General features: G+C 32.7%; 1 protein-coding gene across 1 annotated transcript; it reads right to left on the bottom strand.

Annotated features, from left to right (window-relative positions):
- Positions 1-205: 205 nt before the first annotated feature.
- LOC132716444 (uncharacterized) lies at positions 206-20,907 on the bottom strand. Its single transcript, XM_060699717.1, has 12 exons — positions 20,803-20,907; positions 19,451-19,494; positions 14,799-15,091; positions 13,814-14,131; positions 13,251-13,399; positions 12,150-12,251; positions 11,396-11,607; positions 10,235-10,390; positions 7,187-7,344; positions 5,891-6,089; positions 4,907-5,030; positions 206-1,653 (listed from the first exon to the last, which is right to left on the bottom strand). Exons 3-12 carry the CDS (start codon positions 15,082-15,084, stop codon positions 1,087-1,089), a joined length of 2,271 nt encoding a protein of 756 aa, XP_060555700.1. The 5' UTR covers positions 15,085-15,091; positions 19,451-19,494; positions 20,803-20,907; the 3' UTR covers positions 206-1,086.
- Positions 20,908-22,294: the final 1,387 nt, after the last annotated feature.

Raw genomic sequence — 22,294 nt, 5'->3', positions numbered from 1 at the left:
AAAAGAACATCTTTCAATGGGTATAGGATTTATAAAGCAGATATGGTGGAGTTGAACAAATCATTCAGACCAACTAACACAGTAAAGTGATTCCAGTATAACCATTGTGGTATTGTTGTATAATAAAGATGATATAGCATAACATATTCTATAACACAAATAACCAATGACCCTTAATATAACAAGGTTCAATAAAAACACCAAGTCATCTATATATTTTATTATACTCTTCTTCACATTACCTTTTAAAACAATTACAATTTGATCCTTAATTAAATCCTCAATGAATTCTGTAATAGAATTTCATTAAGATAAAAAAAAACATGCATAAAACACTTGTGTATGTTACTCTTTAACATAATTTTTAACATAATCCTTTAGTTAAATTTCTTAAACAATTAGACAGCAAGGCAAGCAAAATATAAATGTAAAATACATGTAATCCGGAAAACAGTAAATTCTTAAACCCCCTCAAATCACTCATTGCTAGTCAAAATCCTAAAAGATCTATCAAATATACAACAAATATTCTTTACTAAAGTACCCAAGAATTTGCTATTCTTTCATCACACTGCTGGATAGTAAACTGATCATTCTCTATAAAATAAAGACATGAAATAAAGTAAGTCACAGAGTCCAAGATTTCTGATAAAAATGACTGTGATAGACAGAACTCATTCAAATGCATCCACATATTAAGTTTTAAAGTCATTATTTAAGTAATATTAAAACTTAATCTAAAAAGTTTACTGATCATTTTGACCTTTTGACCAGTGAACGATTGTGGTTGCTAGAACTTATACAGGTGCATTTGCGTACAAAGTTTGAAGTTTCTAGGTCAATGGCCACTTGTATCTTTCATTACAGGTCTAAGTGACCAGTGTCCTTGACCTTTTAATCTAAAATGGGTGTTGCAAGTAGAACTTGTCAAGGTGCATTCACATATAAAGTTTATATAAAATAGCTTTATAAGTATTAAAATTAATGACCATAAACAAACATTAACCAAAAAGGTTAATCAACACCAACACAAAGGAGTGTGTGATGACAACAACTCTGGTTTTCATTCGAGCTAAAAACTGTCCCTCATGTACTGTCCATTTTAACATCCTCCTCTTCTTTAGGTTCTATGTCCTTGTTTACTTCACCATCAGGAGACTCTGTTACTTTTCTAGTGAACTCTACTTCAATTTTTGGCAATTCTTTCAAGATATTATTCCTCACATCTTCGTACGTTGGTAAATCTTCTCGGTTGACAAGGATGAATTTTCCATATGGTCTGTCCCTTCCTTTTAACACCTCAACAAGTTTCTTCCAGCCAAGTTTTTCATAAATCAGCAAGTAGGGTTGACCTTGGTACTGCATTGTGTCACACTTCAACTTGTGACTAAGTGCGTAACTTCTCACCTCTCTACCTTCTGTCAGACTTATCCCTAGACCAAATATGAGCTCATCCTGGACTTTCTGTGCTAGGAATTCATCTATTTTACCCTTAAGTACAGTCATTAAAAATGAATCAGGCAGTGGATTTCCGAACTCGTCATTTTTAACAATAGGCTCTTCACCAACATTTTCATTTCTAAGTTTTTCAGCCATTGCTGTTATAGTATCCCAAGATATCCAATTCTTCTCATCGTCAATTCTTGGAGATATCTGAAATATGAAGAGAAAAAAGGTTGTTTTGTAATCATTACGTCAACTGAACATGTTCATTCTTTACAGCAAAAAAGGTCTTGAACACTTACCTTCTATGTGAATAGATATTTGTTTTGCTTTGCATTTGAAACTGTTTCACAATAGTTTGAAGAATTTCACTTTCAAAATAACAAAAAAACTGAGAAAGAAATTAGACTCAACACTTCATTAATGACATTTAATAAATAATAGACAAATGCAATTTTATGGAATGGATTTTAGTTACATCAATACTGTTAAGATTAGTCAGAATTTCCAACTTTCCTGGCAGAGTAAGACCTCGAGTGCCCTGTATTGCAGGCACGAGCAATTATTTATTTATATCAAGTTTTCATACTACTGAACAAAATAAACAAGTCGAACTTTTCAAGTACATGACATGAATTTAAAACTGAAGTGAATGTTCTCTTCTTTCAATTCTTAAAATATGAGTTTAAACTACATGTTACTTTATGACACATATAGTGAGCTTAATAATATTCCTGACAAATTCATCATTTTAAACATAATCATTACCAATTGACTTTACACCGGGTCTAATGATGGCATGGCATTAATATTTGACATGTGAAATATGAAAGTAATGGTTTTGTAATATTACATTGGAAACAAAGGACATCAAGTGATAACAAGAACACCACATGGTTCCGTTTAGCGCAAAAATTCTAAGGTAAAAAGGGGCATAACTCCAAAACCAGTGTTTTTTTTCAGTTTTGGGGGAAGGGGGTCAGTGCCCATTGGGTGGGGAAAAATAGCGCGTAAATGCCAAAAAAGGGGAATTTTCAGTGTTATTAATATTCAATAAAAAGACTAAAAATACATGATTTTTTAACAATCCTATAAAATAAATAAAACAACTAATTGAAATTAGTTAACAACTTTATTAACTGAGTGACTTCAGTTCAGTTTGATTCTTGTTTGGGTTTATTTTTTTGACGGTGGGGAATTTTCGCAATTTCATGGGGAAAAATATATATTCCGAGAGGTGGGGAAAGGGGCCGAATATCGCCGAATATTTCGACCAAAAAAAACACTAAAAACTAAAGTATACTCCATGTCTCGCAACTGCAATTTGTCATGATAAGCAAGTATTCAAAGTTTTATGTAGATAACTTTTGAAATAACTGAACAATAGGCTGAATAAAAGTTTTTGCATGATGCTGACTACAACAAAGATTAAAATAGCTCAGATTTTTTTCTTTAAAACAGACAAGCTATAAATAAATATGAGCCACATCATGACAAAACCAACATAGTGCGTTTGCGACCAGCATGGATCCAGACCAGCCTGCCCATCCGAGCAGTCTGATCAGGATCCATGCTGTTCGCTTACAAACCCAATAACAAGTAGAGAAACTGATAGCGAACAGCATGGATCCTGATCAGACTGCGTGGATGCGCAGGATGGTCTGGATCCATGCTGGTCGCAGACCCATTATGTTGGTTTTGTCATGACATGGCTCATTTGATATTCCTTGTGAATTTATAAAACTTAAAGGAACTAGAAATGTGTCATCATGCCACGGATGCCCCCGCATGCAGCCAAAATTTCAAATGTTATAATATTTAGTTCCAAATTTGTTTGCACAAATTATTTTTTTCATTCTAAGTTCAAAGCCCTTAAAACTTTTCAATGTTAACACAAACCATTTTTATACAATGTTCAAGGCACTGAAATTATTCAGTCTTAACCATTTTTATACAATGTTCAAGGCACTGAAATTATTCACTCTTAACCATTTTTATACAATGTTCAAGGCACTGAAGTTATTCACTCTTAACCATTTTTATACAATGTTCAAGGCACTGAAATTATTCAGTCTTAACCTTTTAAAAATAGCATATTGCATATTTGTAGCCAACATAATGGCTATATACATTTCCACAAAAGTATGAGTGCTGAAACTGAAAGTTCAAAATTTTTCCAACATTCAGGAAAGATAAGTTTGTCTAAAATCATTGAACCACGACCAAATTCAAACTTAAACTGCTTATTCCTAAGATGTATCTATATTATTTTCAAAGTGAAAGGGACATAACTCTGCCAAAAAATCATCGAACCATGACCAAATTCCAACTTGACCTGCGCATTCCTTTGACATATCCATATGTCAATTTTGAGTTGAATATGTAACACTGTTGGGTTGATAATGAACAGAAACTGTAAATTTCATATCATTTTCAAAGTGAAAGGGGCATTACTCTGCCAAAAATCATTGAACCATGACCAGATTCAAACTTGGTCTGCGCATTCAAAAAACATATCCATATGTCAAATTTGAGTTGAATGTGTAATATTGTTGGGGAGATAATAAACGGAAACTGAAAATTTCATATTATTTTTAAAGTGAAAGGGGCATAACTCTGCCAAAAATCATCGAAACATGACCAAATCTGAAATTGACCTGCGCATTCCTTTGACGTATCAATATGTCAAATTTGAGTTGAATGTTTAATACTGTTGGGGAGATAATAAACAGAAACTGAAAATTTCATATTATTTTCAAAGTAAAAGGGGCATAACTCTGCCAAAAATCATCGAACCATGACCAAATTTGAAATTGACCTGCGCATTCCTTTGACGTATCGATATGTCAAGTTTGAGCTAAATGTGTTGTACGATTGGGGAGATAATGAACGGAAACTGAAAATTTCATATTATTTTCAAAGTGAAAGGGGCATAACTCTGCCAAAAATCATTGAACCATGACCAAATTTGAACTTGACCTGTATTTTCTCATGACATATCCATATGTCAAGTTTGAGTTGAATGTGTTGTACCGTTGGGGAGATAATGAACGGAAACTGAAAATTTCATATTATTTTCAAAGTAAAAGGGGCATAACTCTGCTAAAAATCACCAAACCATGACCAATTTCGAACTTGACCTGTATTTTCTCATGACATATCCATATGTCAATTTTGAATTGAATGTTTTGAACCGTTTGGGAGATAATGAACGGAAACTGAAAATTTCATATTATTTTCAATGTAAAAGGGGCATAACTCTGCCAAAAGTCATCGAACCATGACCAATTTCGAACTTGACCTGTATTTTCTCATGACATATCCATATGTCAAATTTGAGTTCAATATGTGCAAGGGTTATTAAGAAAATGAACGGAAACTGATGATGACGGAATGACGGAACAGGGTAACACTATATGCCCCTGCCATTACATGGCGGGGGCATAAAAATAATCTGTTATACCCTGATGACATCTTGTGTCTCATATAACTTGAATAGGGCATCGGTAGCTGCCAGGTTTCTTGCATGAGCTTTCTTTGATCCATAACTGTCACCCATAATCTGTTTCTGTACTGATAACACACATCTAGTGGTATATATAAACATACATGGTATACATGTTCATAAATATTACAGTTAGTTTCAAAGAGTGATAATAATTGTAAGTAACTTTGTTGTTGTTAAGAACTTCATCAATGCTAGCAGTTTTTGGGGGGTATTATTTGTACAATATCAGATTTAGATTCCTACCTGTCAATTAAAAGAAACAATAAGACAAGACAGCATGCTTGACTGTTCTCAGTTCTTGATAGTAAAATAACATCCAGGATAATGTAAAATTTTCTACATTCAAAAAGGGACTATAATTTCATTAAAATCCATGTTTTACAGTTATGGACCTTGGACAGCGATCTATTATACTCTCAAAATCAAATGAATGTGTAAAGTTTCAATTTATTCCCTTCAGTAGTTATAGAGATACCAACTTGCATGCAAAAGACTTAAAGTGTGACACTGATGCCTGGGTGAGTACAATCGCTCTCCCTTTTCTTCGAATAGCAGAGCTAAAAACAAGCTAACAAATTGATAATTTTCTAAACTGTTTATCTAATTATGTTTAAACATATCTAATCTAGCTTCTTTATGATCAAAGCTTAAAGTTTATTTGAAACCACTCTAGAGTGTGAACCCACTAGTACTAATGTCATATGATGATACATTGTTTTTGCCCCAATTTGGGGCCAAAAAATTTATAAATTTTTGGGTTTGGGAAGGGCATCCCCTTAACCACTGGGCCCCCAAACTACCATTTTACTAAAATTTTTTTAGGTACCAAAAAAAGAGTTCTTTTTAATCTCTCTCGGGAAAAAGGATTAATCTGAAAATTCCCCCAGGAAAAAATTAATTTTTTTTCAAAATATTTTTTTTACCGAAAACTTTTTTTAAAGGGCATCTGTTTCCCATTGTAGAATCATACCGTTCTGATTGCAGCTGAACTGTAAAATACAGAAGGCACTCCTCATACGATCTTTTGACCAATCACTGTGCTCCATGATAATTAGGTCTTTTATGTCACGATCCTCTAAATCATTGATGTCATACCCAAACCTCCTCAGGCCAGCTGTGTTCGACTCTACTGTCCGTCCTAAAAAAAGAGATTATTAAACATCTTAGTTTTTTTTAAAAACCTGTTATATTTTTCCCTGCCCCTTCCCCCAAAAGGATATAAAAAGGGTTTACTTTAAATTTCGGGGAAAATTCCCTATTGTGGGGCAAATTGGGGAAAACTTTCTTAAAATGAAACAACACCTGTTTTCCTTGTTGACAAAATTTCTTTTATTTTTCCCCCATTCCTTTAAAATTTTGGGTTTAAAAAAAAGGGGGGCAAAATTTTTATTAAAAGAAACCCCAAAAAGTTAATTTGGCCCTTTGGTTTTTCATTATGTGAAAAAACCAAGAAAAAAAAAAAATTTAAAAGTTTTTAAAAACCCCAAATTTAAAGAATGCCCCCTTTGCTTTTTGTCAAAAATTTAAAAAAAAAGGGGGAACAAGAAATTTTTTTTAGATTTAAAGAAAAAAACTAAATTAAGTTAAAAAAACCCAATGTGCCACCTTGGGGAGGGTTTAAAAAATTCTCCTAAAAAAGGGTGGGGCCTGGGGAACCGGGGTTTTTGGGGGGGGCAATTTGTCTGTTTTCTATTTCGGCTTTTCCCATAAAAAAGGGAAAACCCATAAACTAAGGGTTAAAAAAGGGGTTAAATCAAATTTAAATTCCGGTTTTGTTAAATTTCAAAAGGGGAAAATTTGGGGTTTTAAAACCCCCAAAACCCCCAAAATTTCTTTTAAATGAAAAATTTGAAACCCAAACCCTTTAAAAAAAATTTTTAAGCTAAAAAAAATAAATGAAATTTAAAAATTGGGATTTAAAACCAACCATTCAAAAAAGGGTGGGTTGAAAATTTGGGTAAAAAAATTTGGGGGGAAAATTACTGAAAATTTCCCCAAATTCCCAATAACAGGAAAATTAATTAAATTTTTAAGGTTTTTTTTAAAAAAACCCAAATTTTTTAAAATTTTTTTTTCCAAATTTTGGTAATTAAATTTTTTAAACTTTTCTAATTTTTAAATTTGTTTAAGATTTATTTTCATGATTTACTTATAAACAAGCTGTTCTTAATTAAATGTTGAGTTGGGAGCCTGGGGGCTTTGGGGAAGGCAAGTTAATACTGTAATTATATTCACCAGATCCTTTTATTAAGACATCAAGTAATGTTGGGTCTTTGATCTCTTCGTCAGTAATTTGTCTATGCTGGGTGATCAATGTATCAACATCTGTAGATGTCAGGATCTCCCATCCCATATTATATACCTTTACCATACAATCACGTCGTGAGTGTGCCCTCAGTAAAAAATTAAAAATTGGGTTTTTAAAAAGATAAAACATTTATAATAAAAACAAAGTTTAACCCCCCCTCGGGGTTGGGAAATTTCCCCAATTAGAAAATAAAAGGGGGAAAACAAAGGGTTAAAAAGGTGCAAACTCCAAAAAAAATAAATTTATCAGAATTATACCCCTTTTCCCAAAAACCCGCCCATGAAAGCCAAATTTCCCCAAGTTTATGTAAAAAACTAAAGGTTTTCAAAAAAAAACAAGGTGATCATAAAAGCCCGACTTTTTCCCCAGAAAGACAGTCTATTTAATGAAAAAATACAAAAACAGAAAAATTGTAAGGTTTGTCCTCCCCCTTTCCCCCTTCCAAGTCAATTTTTCGAATTTCACATTAAATATGTTAAAAACAAATTTTAGAGAAAAAGATTAAGAAAACACAAGGAAATAAATAAAAATAAGAAACATTATAGCAAAGACGAATCAATAGGGGAATACTATTTTGGTTTTTCTTTAAATAACAACAAATCAGTCATTATTTCCCCAAAAGGAAAAAAGAAAAACTTACTTAAAAATTATGAAAACTTTCTGGAAAATTTAATTTTAATGGGTATTAATTTTTGGGTCTTTTTTTTTCCTTTTCAAGTTTAAATATAAAAATAGGAAAAAATTCCCCTTTTGCATGGAAAACCACATCAATCTGGTTAATTTGGGTTTTCCCTTTTAAAAGAATTGATTTTCCAAGACTTCGAATTAATTCAGCCAAAAACGTTCTTTTAATGTCAAAATTTCATTTTATTTGTTTGCCATCCAAATATTTTTAAAAAAGAAAAAATACAAACTGAAGAATAAGTAAAATGTACATTTTAAAAAGTTTTGTTCCTTATTTATTTTTTTAAAAGAAAAATTTATTCCTTTTTAAAAATTTTAAAACATACATTTACTTATGAGCAAAATACAAAAATTACTACAATTTAAAGCAAAAAATTTCCCCCCTCCTTTCTTGCCCTTTCTGAAACCCGTGTAAACAATTTTTTTAATTTGGGGCAGTCCCCCTTTAAAATTCCAATTCTTTTTCAACCAATAGTAAAGAAACCTTTAACTGCAAAAGAATGACAAATTTTAATCATTTTCAACTCCAGCTGGTTTTGGGAATTTTTAAATTTTTTTTTTTTTTTTCATTGGGTTTTTTGGGCCCATTCAATTAAAAACCATGTACCCAAAAGCCCAAAAATGGTTTGAGCTTTTTACCTTTTTTTACCCATTTGAAAAAAATTTCCTCAATGAAGGGTCCCGGAGGCACAAAAGTCCCAAAGTTCTTTAAAACCCAAAACTAAAACAAAATTTTCCAAACTTAAGTAAAAGAATTTTAAAAAAACTTTAAAAAAATGCAAAAAAAAGGTTAACCCCAGGGGCCAAATTAACCAAACCCCCCCCCCCCAAATTGGCAAGGGAAAAAAAATTTTATTTATAAAACTTTAAAAACCCCTTTAAGGGATTTTTCTGGGGAAATTCCAAAGTTTTTCAAATTGGGGGTTTTAAAGGGAGGGGTTTTTTTTAAGTTTTCTTAAAAATTTTTTTCAATGCCCCTTCCCCGTTTTGACCCCAGGGGGAAAATGAACCTTTTAAAATTTTAGGTTTTCTGTTAATATTACTTTTAACATTTTCTTTTTTCAAAAAGGGTTTAAATTTTTGGGTCAATAAAGAAAAAATAGGGGCGGGGAATTACCCAAAAAAATTTAAAATTTAACAAAAAAAATTTTTTTAACCCCAAAAAAAAAGTTTTTAAAGGTTTAATTTCTTAACCTTGTTATTTTTTTTTTCTTTTTAATTTTTTTTCCTTTTGGCAAAGGGGATGGAACCCAAAATTTTACCCGGGGTTTTAATTTTAAAATTGGTAAAAATTTTTTGAAAAATTTTTAGTCAACACAACCCTGTCTTAAATTTTTAAAAGGGATTTTTAGCCTTTTTTAATGGTTGGGGGTAAAAATGCCCCCCTTGGGCCCAATTTTTCCCAAAAAAATTTTTTTTGGCCCCTTGGAGAACCCATTAAAAAATTTTTGAAAATTAAATTTTGTTTCTTTTGGGCAAAAAAATTTTTTAAGTTTTTAAATTAGAAAAAAGGGAAAATTTTTAAAACCCCTGCGGGAATTTTTTACCCCAACTTTTAATTTGAAACAAATTTTTAAGAAGCCCTAGGGGTTTATTTCCCAATGGGGCTTTTTTCTTTAAAAAAGATTTTTTTAAGTTTTTTAATTTAATTTGGAAAAAAAATAAATTAAGACCCAGGGTTTTTTTAAAAATTTAAAAAGTTAAAATGTTTTTGTTTAAAAATTTTTTAAAAGGGCTTTTAAAAAAAATTTTTTTTAAATTTTTTTATTGTTGGAAAATTTTAATGACCCCCCGGGGCCCGGGGGAAATTTTACCCCCCTTTAAAATTTGAACAATTTAAACTTTAAGGTTTTCCGGCCCCTTTTTTGTCCAGCTCCCCTTTAAAACCTTTAAAAAAATTTTTTTTTTGTACATATAGGGGGAAAAACATGGGGGGAAATTTTTTAAGGGCCTTTTTTTAAAACCTTTTTAAAAACCTTAAAGGTTTTTAAGAAAATATCTTGTCCCGTTTAAAAGGTTTTAACCCAAAATTTTTTGGGGGGGAAAAACTTAAAAACAATACCCCCCGGGCAAAACCAATTTTACCCGGGCTTTTTTGAAGAAATTTTGGGCCTCCCCTAAAATTTTTAAAAATATTTTAAAATCGCCCCTTTGGTTTTTTAAAAAAAAAAAAAAATTTTTTTGGTTTAGGAAAAGTTTTTGGGAAAAATTTCCTTTAAACCCTTTTTTACCCCAAAAAAAATTTCCCGGAATTTTGGTAAAGTAGGTTTAAAATTGAAAAGGAAACATACAAACACACCTTTATAGTACTAATTAGTTGGCTAAGAATGGTCTGAATGTCACCGCCCACAAGAGACTTGGCCTCGGCACTTTCACACTCCTTAATTGTGTCATCAATATCTAACTTCAAGGTCTCTTCTGCCTTCATTTGTCTGTCCAGCTCCTCTCTACAATCATTACATTAATTATTTGTACATATATAGAGGATATTGAATGAGTGTAGATTAATACTAAATTTATTGAACGAGTTGAATAAAATCATATTATGCGAGCCTCTGGCGAGCATAATATTGTTTTATTCAACTCGTTCAATAAATTTAGTATTGAATCTACACGAATATAATATTCCTTTTATCACATATATAAAATAAGAAACAGTAAACTGTTAAAAAGAGTCATTTTTCATTGACGCGCCTATAGCGAAACGCTAACATTAGCGCGTTTTAACGCTATGTTTATATATAGCGCAAATGACGTCACGTCAAAGTGTTATTACACTAGTGTAATATCGTTTTTATTAAATGGCTTTATTACACTCCTGCGCCTCGGTTTATGTGATAAATATATATATATATCATGAACACTTTTGTAGGAACTTATTAAACCATATGATAAGACTCAAAGATTCTAGAACATATCAAAGTCTGTATGTAAGCTCAAAGCATTTACCTTGGGTGTAACAAACTTAAAACAATACCAGGAGCAAAAACCATCTCACCTGCTGGAGCTAAGAGAAACATAGACTCCAGTAATTCAAACCTATTTAGTCGCCTCTTCTGTGTTAAGGGATAAATGGTGACTGATCAAAGTGGAAGCATAGCTGAAACCAGGTTTTTTTACAAAAGATATTATCTGGAACTTGGTAAATGTCGTTTTTTCCCATCTCATCCTGGGGTACAAACAAACTTTTACTGTTAAAACTCCACTATCAACCGTTCTCAATTGAATGGTTAACACATTGTGCTAGTTATCAGTATATTTACTAAATTGTAACTGTAAAAGTTTGTTTGTACCTGGAAATTAGCTGGGAAATCCCATTTTTGCAGAGTTCCAAAGTATCTCTATTTTCATCCATAATTTCATCTATCCATTAAATCTATCATTGACTGCTTCAAAAATATGAGTTCTCCCAAGTCTATTATGGTAATTCAACAGGATACAGGTTAATTTACCTTATAGCATCTGCACCTGGATCCACCAGGTTATAAATCTCGGCAACCGTCATACTCAGCATCACGTTGAGGGCTTTCTGAAACACTTCCTGCTTCAGCTCTTTTTTGTTCGGTCTGATAGCACGTGCTAAAAACACTGTATCAAGTTTTAAAACACCTGTATACATCGCCTTCCCTGCTACCTTAGCCAGCTCCTCTGACTCGTAAGTCGCCTGACAATAAAACATACACAATACATTGTCTAAAGTTTACAGTCTAACTTATGTTAGTTTTATCATGCATAAAGTAAAAATAACAATGCCTCAGTGTCTTTACAACTTTAAGAAATGCTATCTTGACATTAACATACATAAACCTTTAACAGAAGTGCGATGCTTTCATTTTTCGGACTATGCTATTTTCAGTTTTGGGTTTATCAAAATAAATATCTAAGTTAGCCTGCCAACAAAGAACAAATAAAAATAGTTTTTTGGTTCCAGTAGGTTAAGAATTACATATATATTTGTGGTGATGTTGATAGCTGACCATCTGGATCACAGCAGTAAGCCACTTTGAATTCACCAGAGCATAGTCGGTCCTTGGCAGACTGTCAAGCAGTTTACCAGTACTAGTTGCATTCACTTATGCAAGTAACTGATAACTTCTATACATGCTAGAGCATGGTACAGTGTGAATTACAGTAGAAATGATTTTCATGATTAAGCACAACAAAAGTGACGTTTGGTAATAAAACATGTATGGACAAGTAACATACCTTAAGACCAAGTTTAGAACTTGTTATAGCATTCATTATAGTCTGTATAGCATTAATCTTGATAGAGTCATCATTTTTCAAGTACAAACAAAATCTGTGCAACTGAAATATACAAACAATTCTCATCTTAGTTGTCAATAAAAGCAAGTCATCGCCTAAGTGCAAATAACTGAATAACTCCTTATGAATTTTATAGCAGTTAATCAGTTATTGCATTAAGTTGAAGAAGTAATGTAAATGGATACAAATGAAAACACTAGTTATAATTTACATATAGTTTTAAAGAAGTTTGCTCTGAAAAATATAAACATCTGGATCATATTAAATTCTTATATGAGCCGTGTCATGACAAAACCAACGTAATGCGTTTGCGACCAGCATGGATCCAGACCAGCCTGCGCTCCGCGCAGTCTAATCAGGATCCATGCTGTTCGCTAGCAGTTTCTCTACTTGTTATAGGGTCTGTAAGCGAACAGCATGGATCCTGATTAGACTGCGCGCATGCGCAGGCTGGTCTGGATCCATGCTGGTCGCAAACCCATTATGTTGGTTTTGTCATGACACGGCTCATATCTTGTGTGGATATTTGTCTTACATGCCACACATCATCTGAATGATTGAAGACACACACTAAATATTTCTACAATCTATCAAGCAATGACAATACAATCAGTAATTTATTTGGCAGTCAAGCACAACCTTTACAGGCAAAACATCATATACAGTATATTACATGTGGAGATCATGTGTACTAGTTCATTTTAGAAATCCCATCATGCAAGTTATGGACCAGACACATCCTCTATTAGCACTTGATAATTAATTACACAAAGTTCCATCCTTTGCCGTGACTATAACCTGTGAGCTAGAGACCTGGGTCTTGAACAAAACATGTTTTATACCTAAGGTCGGCGTATGAACCAACTGATTTTGAAATCCCATTATGCATCATAAAGTTATAATCAAGACACAAAGATTATACTTTTTTCGGACACACACTTTCTTAAAACAGAAAAGGGTAATACAATATGCCTCCATAACCTTAATTGACAGATTCACAGAAATTCTAAATAAATGTTTGTTTTTTGTAAGCAAATTTACCTTTTCTGCAAGTGACATATTTTGAATGTCAAGAATGTCTGGCTTAGCTGAAGCTAGAGAATGTACAGGGGGGACAACTGCTAAAACTGCTGCCTTATTACCTCCCTTGCCTCTACCTCGTGGATTACTGAACATATTTGGCGGCATACCTGTAAAATATCATACACATTCAATACAGACAGTCAACAATGCATTGGTTAGAGTCAATTTATATATTAGTAAGTCATATATTATACCAAAGGACAGATGTTATTTATCTATTTTCATTTGTTACATGCATACAACAATTTGCAGTTATTCACTAAGTGATCACTGAAGCTATCTAGTTATGGGCTGTTGATATATACCAAAAGGCATTTTCATCATCTTAGATAAACATGTAAATTTACAACCAAATATTTTTAATGGTTGATGAGATATGATAAAAGAAATTGGATGTAAACCTTAAACCAGTGTTACCCTGATACAGGAGAGCTCCAGTTTCTTCAAATAGTCATGCATTAAAATTATATATGGATGAAAGTTTATACAAAATTATGCTGCATTAACTGATACATAAAAACCTCTTTGCATGCCTCTACCTCGCCCTCTAAACTGTCCCCTCTGCCCTCCACGATTTCCTCCTCGACCTCCACGATTCTGATTCCCTTGACCTCTATTTTGATTCCCTTGACCTCTGTTTTGATTCCCTTGACCTCTATTTTGATTCCCTTGACCTCTATTCTGATTCCCTTGACCTCTGTTTTGATTGAATTGACCTCTATTCAGATGACCTTGACCTCTATTTTGAACACCACCCTGTGTCTTTTGGAACTGTCCTCCAGCAAAGTTGCCCCTGTTGTTTCCTCTCTGATTACCGTTCCCACGGTTACTGTTAGAATCTTATAATGATAAAAGGATAATGAAGTATTTAAAGAATTTGTATCATAAACAGAAAAGACATAAACTGAAACCGAAAAACTGGGGTGTTGGTAAATTTTGGATTCAGCTGCTTATGCATGCACAAATTTATCACCAAAACTTCAAAAAAATAGCTGTTCAATATTTTGTGAGAAAACATTCTAGTAAATAACAGAGATAATTCTTCTTTAAACCATAAGAATATGAAAACCTGATAGTACAGTTTTTGAGAAAGTCTTTGTATATTTAGACTCGGGCTGAATGCAATGACACCTGAAAGCATAACTGACAAATGACATTGTAATAACACATGAAAAGCATGGCACAATCAATGTATTTTCTATACAAATTACAGAATATGTACTTTTGATGTACATTTTTATACACGAAAATAACATTAATCATGCACCTTTTTTCATACATTAACATCTACAGAAGTCCTCAGACTTATTACATCCCATACCCACACCTAGGCCCTAGCCTTCAGAGCAAAGGACATTATAAGCATGTTAATGCTCGACAAAAGCTGTAATAACCCCCTAATGTTTGTCAAGTAAATCTTGAGGATTCAAAACTTATTTTGCATAATATTGACGTCTTTTTCATCTTCAAGCCAGGTAGAATAGATAATTCCATAATTTTAGTCACCTTTTCCATAAAATGCAGAGTAGTCATCTGTAAAATCCACATTAATGTTGTTACTTTGCATGTTACCACGGTAACCATCTGAGCTAAAGTTTTCAGTGTAGTCGGGATTTCCCCAGCCATAGTACCCATATTCTGAATAGCCTGAACCCCACTGAGACCCTGGACCACGCGAGAAATCGTCTGTACCAGGAGGCCTTGGCTCCTTAGCTGGTCTTGGTGGTGCCCAATCTCCCTGATAGGGTCGCTTCATCGGCCCAGGGGGTGGGGGTGGTGGTGGATATGCCATAGTTTAACTGTGAATAGCAAAACTGTTGAAATTATAGTGCCAAAATCTTTCTACGTCAATATTCAGTGCAAACATATTGCAGTAATAATTATACTAAAAGCAAGTCACAAACTTAGCTTTTACTCTGTAGCTAGCAGTGCTGTAATTAGATAAATTCTGTTGTTGCATCTCATCTCAGACAACATATAAAAGCTTCATAAATTTTACAGAATCATTTTGAACCTAAACAAATACAGATACCAGTATAATTATGGCTTAATGGACAAGTTAGAATGTTTTTTTATATCAAAATGTCAAACAATGTTTACCATGTAAGTGCCAACAACAATACAAGAATATATCACCAGTATAGAACTGTCTCCACTGGCAACAGGTCTCACATTCAAAGCTGAACAAGTCAAGTAGTTATATTTAGGAACATATATGTATGGTAAGATAAAGATATGAAAATCTGACTTTGACAATCACACTGTTGATAAATAACTTGATAAACAAGCAATTATCATAGTATTGCAAGCAATCCATAAGTCCCCTACCGGTTAGAACCCCAGCAACATTCATTGGCCATTCACTTATGTTTCTATTTTAAGTAAATTTGTTGAAAAAGTTCTTTAAAAGTGATCACAGGAAACAGTTTTTATGTACAGACAGACAGACGGACTGAAGGACACTCTAAAGTTATTTTTTTAACATCCCTGTTATCAAAATATAACATTTTTAAAAGCAAAATTTTTAAAAAGGAGATAACTGTTGAAATAAAGATGCAAGATGTCATACATGATGTGAGTGTAACAAAGAACAATTAGTCATAAAGGTATGAATAGTGAATGTTTATTTTGAATTTGAAGTAAATGAAAATTAAAAGAACGAATAGGAAAAATTAAAAGCTTAAGGAGGAGATTATTCTGGATTTATAAACCTTGTCATAATTATTATTATGATGTGGAAGTTTGAAGAAAATCCTATCATGATTGAAGAAGTTGGAGTAAAAATTACCAATTTTTCAAAGTTCAAGTTCAAAAGGGGCATAATTCTGGAAATAGTCTTGCTAGAGTATTGAACTTTCTCACAAAAGTTGAGTGATAATAAGAAACATTTATATGAAGATTGAAGTAGATACATTCAGAAAAAAAGAAGTTATTAAAAAAAAAAACAATATTTTTTCATGAAAATTTTAAGTTCAAGGGAGGTAATTCTGATAAATTTTGTCCCAGAGTTGAAAACCTTGTCACATATGATGTGGTTGATGACTAACAACTTATATTTAAAGTTTGAAGAAAATACCTTAAGAAATAAAGAACTTATAGTGAAAAAACTTAAAAACTAGAATCAGAAATCTTGAAATTCAGTCTATTTGTTGCCATAGCAACCAGGATTTCCAACATAGGAAGATAAGAAAAGGATGTTCATAATTTCCATACTGACATCTACCCATATGTCAAGTTTCATAAAAATATTTTCAATACTTTTTGCGTTATCACTGGATCCAGGTTATGTGTAAAATTTGCCATATTTTCAGTCTATTTGTTGCCATAGCAACCACAATTTACAGTATAGGAAAAAAAGAAAAAGACGTGCATAATCTCCATACTGCCATCTATCCATATATTAAGTTTCATAAAAATATTTTCAGTACTTTTTGCGTTATCGAGGGATCCAGGTTATGTGTAAAATTTGCCATATTTTCAGTCTATTTGTTGCCATAGCAACCAGAATTTTCAACATAGGAAGAAAAGAAAAAGACGTGCATCATCATAATCTCCATACTGCCATCTATCCATATATCAAGTTTCATTAAAATATTTTCAGTACTTTTGCGTTATCGCGGGATCCAGTTTTGTGGACGGACGTTCAAACAGGAGAGTAATTATGTGGCTACTCTATTGTCTTCTCTATTGTTCTTTTTAGCCACACAAAAGAAAATAGCCACATAAAAGCATTACAGAATGAATGACATCAAAGAGAAAGAACTGTTACCTATTGTCCCTCTAGCCACATAATTACTGACGGACGGACAGACAGACGGACGGAGGGTAAACCTAAAGTCCCCTCTGGTAAACCGGTAGAGGACTAATAAAACAGCTATATACTATTATAATGACTATGTTAGTTTTAAAATAAAATTAATAATTACTCACCTTTTTCTACAATTCTCTTCAGAAAATCCCAGTACATTTTTTGATGAATTTTCATAATTATACTTATAAATAAATGGCTTTGGCTTTTTTATTCAGTCTTTTTTTTCCAGTTCAAACCTATCTCAATCTATCTTCCTTTATACAAAGGCTTTCTTGATGTAAAATTAATGTTATTAAAAGTTTTACATTCTAAGTAAATTTGAAAGATGATAGTAGAAAATGTATACACGTCAATGAAATAATGACCTTTAGATTTAAATGTGTATCTGGCAGGAAGTCTGGCCCAATACAGTATCACACCTCAAAAATAGTTCATATTGATTATTGTAAAGAAACCTTTGTTTGTTTGTTTCATTTTACGCCTTTTCCCAACAGTATTTCAGTCATATAGGCGGTTAGTTTCCTAACCATCGTTCCTGGAGAGTTACACCAGTACTAGACTACCTTCCTCCAGGACCATAAAAGAAACCTTTGAATTAACTAAACAAACACAAAGAATATTTTTCTCATAAGATAAACGTTATCATATATAAAAGATGAATGGATCCCTACTCTGACTTTTATTTGAGCCGCGTCACGACAAAACCAACATAATGGGTTTGCGACCAGCATGAATCCAGACCAGCCTGCGCATCCACGCAGTCTGATCAGGATCCATGCTGTTCACTATCAGTTTCTCTACTTGTAATAGGGTTTGTAAGCGATCCTCATGGATCCTGATCAGACTGCACGGATGGGCAGGCTGGTCTGGATCCATGCTGGTCACAAACCCATAAAGTTGGTTTTGTCACGACGCGGCTCATTTGAATAATAATCAATTTAACCACAAACACCAGCATGTGCTCGTTAAGGTGGAATTCTTATTGTAACGCACTAATCTGATAATTTGAATTAGACATGTTAAGATCATATAGGGATCTATCCATTAGAGAGTGGACAATAATCTGCTGCTTTTACGATAATAATTCATTGTTGTTGTATTCTTATTTCAAATTTTAAATACATATTTTTGACAAATACTTATAAAAAAAGAAACTATCTTAAGTTCCTATCTATAGCAAGTTTGGTGATGATCAACAAGTTCACGAGTAAACTTTCCAGCATAAAAATTGTTAAATTTCAAAGGATCTGATTTTTCCCCCTCAAAATCTTATAGTTAGAGAATTGGTGAAAATAGATAATATTTTTTTTTCTTTTCATTTCAGTATCATTCATTTAATTAATTGCCTACAGTGCCACATGTATATTTTATGAAATTTAGTATAATGAAATCCTATGAAAGTGTATAAATCTAAATTCTGAGCAGAATAAAGCCAGAAAATAAATAGATCTTGGTACACCAACAATGATCTTTTTCTTGCTCAAGAGAGAGGTATAATATTATCAAAATTTCAGTTTTTCTGTATGAAAAAAACAAACCTTATTGTGAAATCATGCACATTGAAAAGAGAAATGACATTTTTTATTTAATACTAAGGTTTTCAACTGGGCAGACTTGCTGTATTCAAGTTTGTGCCTTTAACTAAATATCTTAGTCATATTTAATTGACATGGTGTATTTATACTTTCTAACAGATTTACAAGCATTTAAATTTCATGTATAAACCGTTATATTACTTTTTTCATGTCCATCAAAGTAAATCATCAGTTGACACTCTATTACTTACACTTAAACATCAAAATAAACAACTATAGATTCAAATAACATTTTTATACGTTTCCAAAATAAAATTAAGGCTGTCAAAAAAAATACCCAGATATAATCCAAGTTAAACTTTAATTAATTCAAGTTTTGGGAAAAGATATCTTTTGTAATTTTATTTGGTAAAGTGTCAATTAATCATTCAACAACACTTTTAACATCGTGATTTAAAGCATGATTTTCCCCCCAAATATAATGTTTCTATAGTTATTATACTAAAATTCATACACAAAACTGAATTCATTCTAAGCAACAGGTCCTGATTTGTTGGTTCCTGCTGTCGTACAAGTCTACAGAATAAAGCCAAACTAAACATCTGTAAACTGTATTAAACATTTATCAATGAAGCAGGAAAATCAACACTTCACAAACTTCTGCTTAGAATGTATAACCCACAGTGTCTAATGAGGAATACTGGACCTTCTCATCTCTGATAAATATTCTCAAATAACTATTATAAATTTTTGAGTCATTTTTCACTATTTTCAGATCTGAGTTGGAGCGAGTATTTCCACTAGACATATACCTCTCTTCTGCCCCTCGTCCTTTAGTTTTCAATTTCACAGTGCCCTAAAAATAAGAAAACAAACATATTAATAAATCAATAAACAATAAAGAAATAAGTAAGACAGTTTAATTTTATATACAAATTTTTATTTTCAAACAAAGATGTATGTATACAATATCAAACAGTCAACAATCTACCTGTAAATAGTCAGAAAAAATCTCTTGGCTACAATTAGATAAAACTATAAATGATAATTACTTTACTGCATTACTTTTCCTACTTGGTACAAATGTGAATCAAATCAATAATAATCAGCATTTTTAGTTTTAATAACTTAAGATGGACACATGAAACAACTGGTCTTCATGAAACGATGGGTCTTATCTAAAACTTGTTTGTACTTGTATATCAGAATTCTCATTTCTGTGTATGATGATGTGTATGATGATGATAATTGGGGACAAAATTTAATGGCCCAATTCTATACCCTAATTTATAAGTACATGTATGTATTTCCCCCTAATTAAAAAATAAAATAGATCTAATTTAATTTTAATACTTCAATCCCGAGACATTTTTTTTCTAATGCCAATTTTAACAAAATATTTTTGGTTATATCAGCAAATGATCAGGCTAACTGGCTTTCCTGATAACTAACCAGAAATTACCACAAGTGACCAACAGTCAAAGTCTGAGATCATTTGTCACAGAAAAACTTGGACTTGCCAGAGGATCAAACAAACAATTCCTGGATAGTCAAAATAAATTGACAAAGCTAAATTCTGAAATATGTTTGATCTGGGTCTGAATGTCGCTTCCAGGAGAGATATTACCCATACACAAAATAGCTCAATATCTCTTTGCATAGTACAGTAAGTTGGACTAAACCCCTGGATAAATAATCTGATACTTGCCCTTTCAGACAAATTCTTACTTTTGGCAAAATAAAATATGTATCCTTAAGACACTTTATATCCGGAGGCACTTTTTACAGCGACTATATTTCAACGGGCAGCTCATCTTTGATACATGTAATAATTTTAAATTTTTGGTGTTGCACAACATTAGCTTGGCATGAACTTTCGTACAAGTACTGCAGTCACAATGTGGAAAAAACAATGACTTAATTTAAGCGATCCAGCGATCCTCTGCTATCAACTCTAACAGCTAATTCTTCAATTCACGTATTTTTTTTTTGGCAAAATCGGCAAGATGAACATGATGAAGGTGATAAACAAAACAATCGATAAAGAACAAGTAGATATACGATTATAATTTCATAATCAAAACATAAACTGCAATAAAAATGTCTGCATATAGGAACACATCCTAATGTTTTTGTATCTGATGATCATAAAGTCCAGCAATACCAAATTTTCTTTGTTAGATTTCCTTTTTTATCGGCGTTGTTGTTGTTGTAGCTCTCCGGCCCGGATGGTGTATCGTAATAACAACACATCGTGAAGATAATTATTTTCCTTGTTCATGGTTCAAAACCACTATATCTTTCTAAATTTTTTTAGCTAGAACTTCATTATAGAATATGTTCCAAATTCACAACATAATTGTTAATTTTAGAATATAAGTATATAAGCAGGTTGAGACATTCCCTGAAATCGCTCACCTGTATATAGGCCCACAGGACGGGGCCAATTTTAACCCAGGGGCTTTTATTTGAACAAACTTGGTAGACACCATTTGAAGATGTGTTAAGCTCTGACTTAAGTTTTTACTATACACATATATGTAAAAACAATGACCCCCCTCTAGGCAGGGCCAATTTGTCCCCAGGGCTTTTATTTGAATAAACTTGGTAGTCACTCACAAGAAGAAAGTTCATGCTGAATATCTGAACTCTAGCGCTAATTGGTTTTTTTAAAAGAAGATTTTTCAAGCTTTTACTATACACATCAGGAAAATCAATGATCCCGGGCCGGGGCCAATTTTAACCTCAGGGCCCTTATTTGAACAAAAATGGTAGACACCCATTAGAAGATGTTTCATGCCAGATATCTTAGCTCTAGCTCTTAGGATTTTTTAAAAGAAGATTGTTTAAGTTTTGACTATATACATAAAGGGAAAAACAATGACCCCTTGGGGCAGGGCCAACTTTGACCCCAGGGCTTTTATTTGAACAAACTTGGTAGACACCCACTAGAAGATATCTCATGCTTAATATCTAAGCTCTAGCTATTTGGGCTTTTTAATTCAAGATTTTTTAAGTTTTTACTATATACATAAAAGGAAAATCAATACCCCCCCCCCCCCGGCGGGGCCAATTATGACCCCAGGGTGTTTATTTGAACAAACTTGGTAGACACTGACTAGAAGATGTTTCATGCCAAATATTTAAACTCTAGCCATGGCAACCAGAGGTCTGCTTGGAATTAAATTATTTGAACAATTTTTCAAGTTTGGATGAAATTGGCTTAGCCGTTTATGAGGAGATGTCGTTTAAAGTAAAAGTTTACGGACGTACGCCGGACAGATGCCTGACAAAAAGTGATCACAAAAGCTCACCATGTCACTTTGTGATAGGTGAGCTCAAAAGACTTACATCATCTAGTACTGTCCTATGGAACTGTGGAATTCTTCATGGCTCATATAGAAAGATTACAGTCAATATCCATAGAAACATATAATTTACATTAACATTTTTAGATTTATTAATTGTTTCAAACTTTGGCAGACATGGTAAAGGTCACCTTTAAATTGAGCATTGGTATAGATTTGATTTAAGACCTTGTACCAGGTCAAAGGATTACTTTTGGTAATATACTTACTAAGCAGAGGCAAGAATATGCATATCAACAAAAAACTAGAACTCCGCGAGTCGGATGTGTCGCCTTGTGAACAATATAG

Source organism: Ruditapes philippinarum, unplaced genomic scaffold (assembly GCF_026571515.1).
Source record: "Ruditapes philippinarum isolate M1 unplaced genomic scaffold, ASM2657151v2 ctg6262_1_1_1_1, whole genome shotgun sequence".
NCBI lineage: Eukaryota > Metazoa > Mollusca > Bivalvia > Venerida > Veneridae > Ruditapes > Ruditapes philippinarum.
The sequence above is the reverse complement of the archived record's forward strand: the minus strand, read 5'-3'. Positions and strand labels throughout refer to the sequence as shown.

Coding starts and splice junctions, on each gene's coding strand:
- LOC132716444 (XM_060699717.1), bottom strand. CDS start 15,084: ATGGCATATCCACCACCACCCCCACCCCCTGGGCCGATGAAGCGACCC. Junction 13,400..13,813: donor AGGTAGAGGCATGCAAAGAG/GTTTTTATGTAT, acceptor GATATTTTACAG/GTATGCCGCCAAATATGTTC. Junction 7,345..10,234: donor AGTACTATAAAGGTGTGTTT/GTATGTTTCCTT, acceptor TTTTTTACTGAG/GGCACACTCACGACGTGATT.